Source organism: Solanum pennellii, chromosome 1 (genome assembly GCF_001406875.1).
Source record: "Solanum pennellii chromosome 1, SPENNV200".
NCBI lineage: Eukaryota > Viridiplantae > Streptophyta > Magnoliopsida > Solanales > Solanaceae > Solanum > Solanum pennellii.
Genome location: NC_028637.1, coordinates 103,776,815 through 103,788,386, shown reverse-complemented (window position 1 = coordinate 103,788,386; position 11,572 = coordinate 103,776,815). Strand labels below are relative to the sequence as shown.

The window sequence follows — 11,572 nt, the reverse complement described above, 5'->3', positions numbered from 1 at the left end:
TCCGTATCAGACTTGCTATTAAGAGTTGGTAGATAGTATAAGTTCTTTATACAATTTGAATGCACAGAGCTTAAATCCACGTGTTCAATGAACCTCATGATATAACATATTTCTCATCATAAAGATAATGGAATAATTAGTAGATAGTTACAGTCTAAGTAGGATTATGGGGCATAAGAAGGCAGCATTATTCAAGCCATTGCAATATGAGGAATTGTTTCCTGCCATCATTGCATGTCTTGAGGGGTTTAGCAGACAAGTCTTTGTCGGATAGTAGCTAATCTTCCTAGCTTGTCACATAGAAAAGTAATCTAGTAAAGGATTCCAGTCAAAAGATCTGTCAGGCTCTATTTGGGACTCTTTTGATTTAGACAAAAATATACTTCTAAATGTATGGAAGACTAGTATAGATTTAAAGCGTTTAACTTGGTGTATTACTTGTCTAAATTTTCTGTTGGCTGATTCTCTTGATTGTTGTGAAATTAATATCTAGTGTTAACTCCATCTATACCCACAGGGTATAGCCATATCTTTAGTCCAGAAAAAGGAGGAGTTGCCTTTAGTTAATGACCAGTGTAAAATTAGTCAAGTTGTGTCCTCTTATTAATGGTTCATTGGGAAGTCAGGCTGAATAGAGCAGAATGTTTTAGAAGATCTGATATAGCCTTAGCCCAACATTATTTGGATTGAGGCATTGTTCTTGTTTATTGATAAACACTAGTTTATTGCAGTTGATGATGCCTAGCATATCATAATGAAGTAAAACATTGTTTGTTATAGCTAGTCTTTACAGTAGTAAAATGGATATGTAATAGCCAACACTTCAATACCATTTTTTTAAGCATTTGCATCAGAATCATACAGAAAATGAGATTTTATTGGACATGCATGATGCAACAACGACTTCTTAAGAAGATGATTCTGAACTAGATAAAGGCTCCAGTCACAACTCCATGCCAGTACTAGAGCCAATTAGCTTGGTAAGGCCAAAGGTAATGGCCATAGCCATCCATCCACCAATTAAAACTCTGGCACAAGATTTCACCATTGGACTTCTGCCCAAGAAAGCACCAATTCCTCCAAATGCTAACAATGCCAAGCTCACTGCAGCCACAATCACAGCCAGCCTCACCTTATGATTTGCTATAAATGCAGCAGCAAGAATTGGAACAATGGCACCCAATGAAAATGCAATAGCCGAGGCAACAGCTGCCTGAAATGGATTTGGCAGTTGTTCCTTGTTACCTTCTTCATGTTCTTGATTCTGTCCTCCTGCTGCTTTGTCTCTCTTCATTTGAGCTCTCTCTATGTCTAATTGAGAATACACAGAGACAAACTCTCCTATGGCCATGCTACAAGCACCGGCAAACAGACCTGCAAAGCCAATAAGTATCATGGCCTTTACGTCTTTTTGGACAGCTCCAACACCCATCATCAAGGATGCAATTGAGACCAATCCATCATTGGCTCCTAGAACAGCAGCTCTAACCCACTGTGCTCTTTGAGAGTAGTCAAAATCATCCTCGGGGGTTTGCTTCTGGCCATTATGGTCTTTAGGAATGGTGATTTGGACTTGGTTTTGAGCAGCCATTGAGTAAGTTATAAGTACTTGTTAGTTAGAAGCAATTCTTTCTTAAAGATGGGTGTTGTATGAAGACTCGGTAAGCGCTATTTATAGAGTAGGATGATTAAAAAAGTAACTAAACCATTTCCATCAGTGGTGCCATTAAATATTGTGTAGTGTGGAGAGCACACAGGGCTTAGTGGGATTTATTGTTTTATTCACTGATTGCCTGTTTGCTCAAATCTTGCATTTGTGCTCTTTCATCCCTTACACATTACTAGTGTGTGCTATCAATTCCCCGAAGATTGGGATCGTAATCTGTTGAAAGAAGGAGTTACTCAATATTATCTGTTTTCTCTTCTTTCTATTTATGTCTTGTAAGGTATAACCCTTTTCTATTGATAGTATTGGACATAACATTTTACATGTTCTTGAAAGAGATCACATAATACAGATAGATAACTTTGCTTGCTGATACCTTATTTCCTTATTACCCTTTTTTTTTTTTTGGTACTTCAAAATGATGTTTTTTTGGCCTTTGCAAAAGGAGCTTGTTGGGATGCTTGCAGTGTTGGAAAGCACTTATTTGAACAGATATATTTCTAGCAAATATAAACTTGGGTGCTGTGTGCTTTGGACACTAAAAGCTAAAAGAAAATATTAGAGTATACTAATAAGTGTACCATTCACACAGAGGCCACAAGCTCTTAATTTTTTTTTAATATCTTTTTGGTCTTATCTGATCTTGAATGAAGGTGGAGTTTTCTCTTTAGACCATCCTCACAATGTTTCTTTAATTTTTCTTCTATCAAACTGAACTATGTGGAAGGCTTTTGGAAATGTGAAAATAGAAGAGTTCTAATTCGCACATGGTTGAAACCTTGAAGGTCGTAACTCCTTGCATACAAGAGAAAATCTGTCTTTTCATTGTGTTTTGGATTTGAGTTATATATATTGATAGTGTAAAATGAAAAAGTTCCATATACCGTCAATGCACAGAACTTAAGTTCAGTGTATTTTATGTACTTCAGTGAACCTCATGATATATATATCTATATTACAAAATTCTCAACAAAATGATGAACAATGATTTGCAATATGAGGAATTGAGACCTGCCATTGTTGTATGACTTGAGGGGTTTAGTGAACAACTTTTTGTTGAACAGTTGCTAATTTTCCAAGCTTGTCACTTATAGAAGAAGCATTAAACATCCCAATTGAAAGATTTTTCATTCTGTGTTTGTGACTGCAGTGTTTTGGAGAAATGTACTTTAGAAATTTTGAAATACTTTAATAGATCTAAATGCTAAATCATAGGCATATTGTTTCTGTCTCAAAGTTGATTTACGTGAAAAGCTAAATTATCGAGTTTTTTCCTTCAATGCACACAATCCTCTTCTCTAGTCCTTTACTTTTTGTATTATTCTCTTATTGAAAAAAGCTTTACTCTTGTTAGTATCATACTCTTACTGAAATATGCTTTGATGAAACGTTAACACCATCGAGGGTTCTAGGAGCATAGTCAAGTGTGTTGAGGTAGGTGGACAGCTAGCTACAAATGATCAAATCATGATGAATGGTCTTGTTAATGAATTTATGGGGATGTTAGTCACGATTGGCACAGAGTACTCCCAGAAAGATTCGTATAGTCAATCCTAAGTACATTTGAGAACGAAGTGTAGTTTGATGAGTCTATTATGAATTAAGTAGAAGGTTGTGTGCTGTAGCTAGTATTATCAGTAGGAAGATGAATGTAGGTTCAGAGAATGTTTCGTGGTATTATAACACAATAGATTTAGTCAACTTGCAATACAAGTTTCTTGATTACATGAGATTAAAGTAGAACAAAAGACAGGTTAGGATTCAGGAACATAAAGTTTCAATCACATTTCCAATCCAGTAGAGCCAATCAGCTTAGTAAGGCCAAAGGTAATGGCCATAGCCATCCATCCACCAATTAAAACTCTGGCACAAGATTTCACCATAGGACTTCTGCCCAAGAAAGCACCAATTCCTCCAAATGCTACCAATGCTAAGCTCACCGCTGCCACGATCACAGCAAGCCTCAACTTATGATTTGCTATGAATGCAGCAGCAAGAATTGGCACAATGGCACCCAATGAGAATGCAATACTCGAGGCTACTGCTGCCTGAAATGGATTTGGCAGCTGTTCATGTTCTCTGTCCTGTCCTCTTGTTGCTTTGTCTCTCTTCATTTGAGCTCGCTCTATGTCTAGTTGAGAGTAGACAGAGACAAACTCTCCTATAGCCATGCTACAAGCACCAGCAAACAACCCTGCAAAGCCAGTAATAATCATGGTTTTAACGTTTTCTTGAACAGCTCCAACCCCCATCATCAAGGATGCAACTGAGACTAATCCATCATTTGCTCCTAACACAGCAGCTCGAAGCCATTGTGCTCTTTGAGAGTAGTCAAAATCCTTTTCAGGTGTTTGATTTTCTTTAGGAATGGTAATTTGGAGATGGTTTTGAGCAGCCATGATGAAAAGTTACAGTAACTTGTAATGAAATGTCAGCTAATGAAGGATTGTTTTCTTTTTGGATTGATGTTTAATGAAGACTCTGTCTTTGTTATTTATAGAGTTTTTTAAGTCTAGAGTTTTAAAAAAGTTACTTACCATATAATATTGAACTTTTAAAATGCCTTTATAAACCACTGAAGTGCTACTTTTCTTTCTTCTTCTTCTTCTTTGTGTGTGCACTGTGTATGAGTAGTGTATACCTCAAAATGACCTAATTAAGAGGACTTTTTGATCCCTTTGGAGAAGGAGCTTGTGAGGATGTATTGCTGCATAGGAAAAGCACTTTAGTACAATTGAGAGATACTTGTTATTTGTTGATATATATTTATAAAAATAAACTAAGTGGAGTGTGCTTTAGGCACTAAGGTTAACAAAAAATTCATAAAAGACTTGTGCCATTCCCACAAAGACCACAAGCCCTTCAATTTTTATAATCCAAAATAAAGATACTTTCTTTAGACCATTGTAACTTTAAAAGCCTTGTACATATCTACTAAGTACCAAACAACGCCTTGCTATTTTCTGTTTTGGGTTCCGTTGCAGTTACAATGTCTATGCAAATACCCAACAAGAGAAACACACATAATCATCCTATGGATTACTGCATAGGAAAAGCACTTGCAACAATAGAGATTACTTGTTAGTTAGGACTTAGGAGTACCATAAAATAAAACTAAGTGGGGGTGTGCCTGTGCCATACACAAGCTCTTCAATTATTTAACCTTTTCTTTTATATAATATCCAAAATAAAGATGAAATTACATCATCTTAACTTTAAAATCCACTAGGGAATACCAACATTGTTAAAAAAGAATTCTCTATTTCTTTCCTTCAGATAAATAAAAATTATTATTTTCCAGTAGTCACAAGTAAAAGATAGAATATGTCAAGTCAAAACAAAAATAAGCATAGAAAGAAAAACGTAAACTATGGGTGAAGATTCAACTAAAACAAATTTAAAGAATTTAATTGAAAGTGTTTTTATTAAGGGGGGGGAAAATCCTAAGGTAAATGAAATATAAATAAAAAATAAAAATACAAAAAGTTGCATCATCCTATTGATCCATGGTAAATTGAGTGTTGATGGAGGTTAGGACGTGTGCAAAGATTGTGCAGCATTGCATGGATAATGGAATTTTACTGTAGATAATTGACGTGATGAAATCGTCCGTTTTGACACAAGAATCGTCCGTGTCGACATAAGAAACCACAACATTAGTTGATGAAGAAGCCCTATGCACATTATCAACGGGAGATGGAGATGGAGCCAGTTGAGTTTGTTTTTGTGGGTGAGGACGCCACCACCATGATCTCGACATGTTTCTCTCAGAAAGAAGAATGAATGAATAATTACTTACTTGTGTGTTTGACAAGAAACAAATAGGACTTCTGAATCCCAATCCCTTTTAACTTGGAACATCTACTTCTACCCTAATTCCTTTCCATCTCCCACTTAATTTTATTCTTTTCGGGAAAAGGATCAAAATTACCCCTTAATTTCAGCCCGCAACGATTCAATTCTTGCAACACAAGAAAGCTGGCTCATCCTCCAACTTCGATTCTGGATGAGCCAACAACCTGCTTTCGAAGCTTCTACACTTAAGCTAACAATACGGAGAGTTCAATGCTTTTTTTGCCCGTTTTCAACAAGAATACCCTTTCATGTCCATTTGTTTCTGTAACTCACTACTAGTTTGCCACAAGTCTGAAACGTTAGTAATTCAACTTTTTCATACTACAATATGGTCTACAAATTAGTACAACTGCATCATCTATTTTGTAAAAGTTAACACAATAACAGGAAAGAGGACATAAAATATATGCAACAAAAACAACTCTTGTCGAAATTACACTCCACTTGCACCAAAAGATACTTCTTTGGCTCCAAACCTCTTTCTCATGATAAGATACATCATATACACTCATCACCTTTTGAAGGATAATGGCTTAGTACATTGCGAATGTAAAGATTACAACATCTGACCCAACATGTTCCAATAGCCTTGTTCATCAGTTCTCGTGATTTTCCATCCTCTTACTGGTAAAGTGGCAATACATTGAATGATCGAATTTGGTTTTCCAGAAGAAAGCAGGACCCCAATCCTTCTAAGCACTCTTCCATGTCTGATAATATAAATGTATGTGAACAAAATGTGAGAAGAACATATTCATATAGTGTAACAGAGAACTTATGATGCAGCAATGAGGACAATCAATCTATGAACCGGAGTTACAGCCTTTTACTTTATGTAAGGTGCATTCACTCTGATAGCTCACCTTTTGTATGACAAGTCAGCATGGGAAAAGGAACAATGACGTTAGACATTAGGTGTTGGTGCTTTCATGGCTGACATCTTCTAGCTCTTACTTGAACCTAAACAGAACAATATATAATCATGGCCACGTTAGAATCTACCAGGCCTAGAAGGACTGAACCCACATATGTGACGAAGTACTAGATCGTTTGTGGGAAGGACGAATGCCTATGAAGATGACATAAAACTAATTTTGGCAAAATCTATATAAGCTGAGAAGTCGCTGGCACTAGCAAGAGTACTCAATGCTCTAGGTTGACCACTTTCACCTTACCAACCTCTAGAAACTTCAAATGCAGGCATAGACCTTTTATTTTTTTGTTTACAGACAAACTTTTGGACGGTAAAATCCAAGCATTTCCTGGCTATTTACTCGGCCACCAGATATCTCTAACACCCTTAACGAAGGTAAAATAGTCAATTTCAAAAAATTAACTCTTTGGTATATAATTTTATTGGTATTCAGGAGTGAAGAACCTGCACCTAAATCCCAATTGCATTTAAACAAAAGGTTTGATTCAAACTCCACACTTTCGAATTTTTTTATTGTTCACTTCTGTGATGTAATAAAGAATACAACTTCCAATCACCCGCAGTTTGCATATTTTGCTCTCTATTACTTCATTATTTACGTACACGATTCAATCCATATCAAACTCAGCTGTAATATCTCTAGGGTTAGGATCCCAAAAATTACCAGCCCCAACATCATTGGGATTTTCATATCCGTTAATTAGAACATTTCATCAAAAATAATTTTCTTTATTTAGAATTTCACCTGAAAAAAGTCCTTCCATGGAATTTTCTGAATAACCTAACATTAATATCTATTTTCCTCCTTTGCAACCTTCCTTTCATCATTGCAACTACGCATATTAGTTTCAAGTCTAATGTGTTTAGGCAATAGCAATCTGTAAGGTGGATCTTCACCTCTTGAACAGATCGAGAATGACAACTTGATCATTGGGCAACCAGCTTTAACATTGTAACTTTTTGTTATATAATTTCCTTTTAAGGCTTAATCCCGAAGGAAGCCCTTCCGAAAATTCTGACTGACAGGACAGAACCAGGCTGAAGAGCGGGTTTGGAAATATAAGCTTAAGCACTCTTCACAGATCAATAATAAAAAATTAACAATTAACGCAAGGTAGTTTCTTCATATTTCATCTAAAATGAGTTTACAAATGCTAAATGAATCACCTACAGATCAAGACAAGAACGTACAAGTTGATCAAAATAAATGATGAGTCCATTTACCTGTATAATTCAAACTACTGCTTGCACAAGCACTAGATCGAATGACAGCAATTTGAAGGCATGCTGCGATCAGGTGTTGGTTGAGGAAAAATATCCTCATGCACATCCGACCCTGGCTTCCAGCATCTTTTCCTTCTGCTATACTTCAACAAATAGCGGTCCTCAGTAAAAACAACCTTTTCATCGCATGTTTTCCTCTTTAGTTTGTTCCGCTTATATGTAAGCAATTCAGCTTTTGAACAAGCAGAATCAACACAAGAGCCACACTCGTTCGTTGTAACACAAGGTGGAGCCTCTGAATCAGTCTGACAAACTTTTTCTTTAAATCTTGTGCGAGAGTACACCAGAAGACATGGCGATGCATCTGAACTAGCCTTGCCAACTTCTTCCTTCAACCTTCTGCGAGAGTAAACTGTAACACGAGGTGAGGTCTCTGAAGTAGTCTGGTCAACTTTTTCTTTCAACCTAGTGCGAGAGTAAACCATAACAGAAGGTGGGGTCTCAGGACTAGTCGGGCCAACTTTTCCCCTATACTTGGTGCGAGAGTACACTTTCAGCCTCTCGCCTGTAGAACTAGGAAGAGTCTGGATTTCAGGACCACCCACATAGCTAGAATTCTTAGGTCCTAAGGTTTTTGATATTCGTGGCGAACTGTTCATGGAACGATGCAATTGAAACGCTAATTGTGCATCATTTACATCCTTACTTACAACCTTACCCTTACTTTTACCTTTCTTAACAACTGGTTCCAATGCACTCTTAGCCAAGCCCATGGGATTTTTCGCCACGACAGCCTTCTGCAAGGTGCTATTCTTTGCTTTCAAGCCCACTACAACCTCCTTCCTTAAGCCTTCTAAATTAGCATGTTTTGCAATTTTTTCAGATGATTTAAAATCACTACTACAATGTTGTATCTTAAGCACATCCTTCTGAATCTTTCTACAATCCCCAATTGATTTCTTAAAGAAATTTGGAACCCAACAATCTATACAAACAAAGAGTCCCCCTTCTTCCCTAGAACAAAAAGACCAAGGCGCAGAATTTCCATACCTACTAACACAGTGCTTGTGAACTTGCCTTTTGCAGATGCGGCATTTGGAACAATCAGTATCATCCGTGTTCTTGAAACAGTAAGGGCAAGTTTGGCCGGAATCGACACACCTGATACATTTCTTGCAAAGAAGGACTATGCGCCAAAAGCTGTCTAGGGTTAGAAGGCGGTCATCGGGATCGGTGTGATTGATTCGGACACCGCAGCCATGACAGTCTGACAAATTGGGAAGGTCCCTCGTGACCCTTTTAGAAAACTGATCGAACGCAGAGGATGATGATGAGGTTGAATTTGTGGACTGAATTGAAACGCAATTTAGAGGGGTTTTCGAAGGGGTAGCGGTGGCAGGTGGCGGCGGACGCGGCGGTGGATGGCGGAAAGATTGCCCGTTTTCTTGAAGGAGCGGAAGTGTCATGTTCTTCAGTGGATGTTTAGGGTTTTGCGCCATTGTAAACCGTATTTCACATCATTTTCAATGGTGGTGGGGTTCACATAAGCCGGCCGGACGCAGTAATTAATCATATGATGATGTAAGAAAGTCCAAATTTTTTTGTTTAATTTCTAATCAAATATTTCCTTAAACCTTCAATCTGATCTTCCACTTATTATGCGCTTCAATATAATTATTGAAAATTAGCATTATAATTTATTCTCAAAACTTAATGACTTAATCGAGTTAAGCCTATGCAATTTCAGTAGAAATATTTGTGTTAAATTGTTTATGCTATCCAGATGAAATAAATAGTTCAATTCATTTCTTTTGAAATATATTGAAATTTTGTTTACCTCATTCGACTCAAACGATCAGCTCTTTTGATGTCCTAATGTATCTCTGGCACAATAAGATTTGAATTTAAAGATTTTCTGATATAATTAAGAAAGATGTGATATAAAAATACAATTTAAATAGAAAAATTTAAAAATACAATTTGAGGAAAACTGATATAGACTTTACCTTATGAGTATACAATTTGTAACGATTCTGACGAACATTCGTAACAGAATGAGGTGAGGAAGACATATAATTGATTGATTCCTAGTAAAATATTTCTCAAATACTTCACTCTTAATGTATTCTCAACAACAATAGATTACAAATTTGGATGTTCATTATTGAATTAATGAGAACGTGTACATATAAAAAATATATATGTTTAACTCAATACACTAAATCATGAAAGTATATAATCTATTTAAATTTTTTTGTTAAACTAAATTAAAAAAAAAATTATGTATAACAAAACACAATATTTTTGAACAAATAGTTAATAATATACGTCTCAATGCTTTTAAAATAATGGTTTAAAATGGTTAAAAAAATGATTATCTACAGTAAATTAATAATAAAAGATTCATATTAAAATCTAAAAATTTATGACAAAGGTCTAAGGTTTTTTTTTCCAAACAAATTCATTAAGACTTTGAGGTGTGAAATACGCTAACAATATACACACTAGATTCTCATGAGATGAGATTGATTAGGGTGTCAACCAATTCAAATTTCACAAAGTAGATCAATTAGGGGATGACAAATATAATTGAAAAATTGATGATTCGCTCAATATGTCTAAATTTTATAAATAGAACATGAGATAATTTTGTATTGAATTGATTTTAAACCGCTCAATAGATCTTCATTTTAGTCCACTACTTTCCCAGTAAATCTAACATTACTCTTACGCATAAAAATATTTATATTTATCATATTATTTTATTCAAAATGATATTGTACAAATTGATTAAGCGGAAACCATTCTCTACGTTTAATTAGCATTCAAAAATCCATCAAAAATTGGATCAAATTGAATATGTTATGAATCATTCATTTTTAATTCATTTGAATCCAACTAATGTTTAGGCCAATTTTAGCCCAATACATTTATTTATTAACTCAAACCATAATAACTGAAGTTAAGAGCCTGTTTGACACACCACTATTTGGGAGCCATGAACACTAATTTATAGGGGGAAAAAAATTATCGAAAAGTTAAGTGTTGGCAAATCAGTAAAAGTGCTTTTAAATGAAAACAAAAACATTTTTTCTGCTGTTAGGAAAAGCTAAAAATTTCTATTTTCTTAAAATGCATAAGAGAAACAATTTTTTTTCTCAAGACTAAATATTCTTTATATATCCGATTAAATTTCATTTAAGAATTTATAAAAAATAATATAATTTATTTTATGTTTATAATTATTTTATATTTTATGTATTATTTTACGTATGATATTGTAGAATTTGAAAAGAGGTAATAACAATATTTTTACGAGATAAAGAAAAAAATAACAATTAAAGATTTTATCCTCCCCAAAAAGGTAAATATTCATTAAAATTTTAAACATGTAAATTTAACATATAGCCACTTAAAAATAATTAATTAATCTCTATAGCTATAGTTTGATAATTACAATTTGTAGTTACTTGTTATTTGGAGGAGAGAGGCGAGCGAGACTGGAGAGAGAGGAGAGAGGCGAGAGAGAGGAGGAAAAGAGTGGGAGAAAGGTGAATTGTACATGTATATTGATTAGATAACTGTATATTATACATATGTAATTGTATATATGGCAAGAGAGATTGGGAGAGGGAGGAGAGAGACGAGTGAGACTGGGAGAGAGAGGAGAGAGGCGACTGAGACTGGGAGAGAGAGGAGAGAGGCGAGCGAGATCGAGAGAGGCAAGCGAGAGGGCAGAGAGTGGGAGAGAGGTGAAAATATATATGTATATAATTGTATATTACTGTATATTATACATATACATTTGTATAAATGGCAAGCGAGATTGGGAGAGGGAGGAGAGACAAGCGAGATTGAGAGAGGGAGGAGAGAGTGGGAGAGAGGCAAATTAT

General features: G+C 35.4%; 3 protein-coding genes across 4 annotated transcripts; all 3 read right to left on the bottom strand.

Moving 5' to 3' along the window:
• Positions 1-786: 786 nt before the first annotated feature.
• LOC107029233 (vacuolar iron transporter homolog 4-like) lies at positions 787-1,635 on the bottom strand. The gene has a single exon (XM_015230607.1). The coding sequence runs from the start codon at positions 1,589-1,591 to the stop codon at positions 944-946; it is 648 nt and encodes a 215-aa protein (XP_015086093.1). The 5' UTR covers positions 1,592-1,635; the 3' UTR covers positions 787-943.
• A 1,683-nt stretch (positions 1,636-3,318) lies between these two features.
• LOC107028873 (vacuolar iron transporter homolog 4-like) lies at positions 3,319-4,186 on the bottom strand. Its single transcript, XM_015230111.2, has one exon. The coding sequence runs from the start codon at positions 4,063-4,065 to the stop codon at positions 3,448-3,450; it is 618 nt and encodes a 205-aa protein (XP_015085597.1). The 5' UTR covers positions 4,066-4,186; the 3' UTR covers positions 3,319-3,447.
• Positions 4,187-5,820: 1,634 nt separating this feature from the next.
• Positions 5,821-9,221, bottom strand: LOC107021206. Of its 2 annotated transcripts, XR_001457015.2 has the most exons (3): positions 7,680-9,221; positions 6,385-6,481; positions 5,821-6,231 (listed from the first exon to the last, which is right to left on the bottom strand). XR_001457015.2 is itself a non-coding variant. In XM_015221849.2 (2 exons), exon 1 carries the CDS (start codon positions 9,176-9,178, stop codon positions 7,712-7,714), a length of 1,467 nt encoding a protein of 488 aa, XP_015077335.1. In that variant the 5' UTR covers positions 9,179-9,220; the 3' UTR covers positions 5,821-6,231; positions 7,680-7,711. The 2 variants fall into 2 exon arrangements, 1 of the variants encoding a protein (XP_015077335.1); XM_015221849.2 differs by lacking the exon at positions 6,385-6,481 and having other exon boundaries at positions 7,680-9,220.
• Between the last annotated feature and the right edge of the window lie 2,351 nt (positions 9,222-11,572).

What these genes read in the sequence shown, in the direction of transcription:
- LOC107029233 (XM_015230607.1), bottom strand. Translation starts at nt 1,591, where the DNA reads ATGGCTGCTCAAAACCAAGTCCAAATCACCATTCCTAAAGACCATAAT.
- LOC107028873 (XM_015230111.2), bottom strand. Translation starts at nt 4,065, where the DNA reads ATGGCTGCTCAAAACCATCTCCAAATTACCATTCCTAAAGAAAATCAA.
- LOC107021206 (XM_015221849.2), bottom strand. Translation starts at nt 9,178, where the DNA reads ATGGCGCAAAACCCTAAACATCCACTGAAGAACATGACACTTCCGCTC.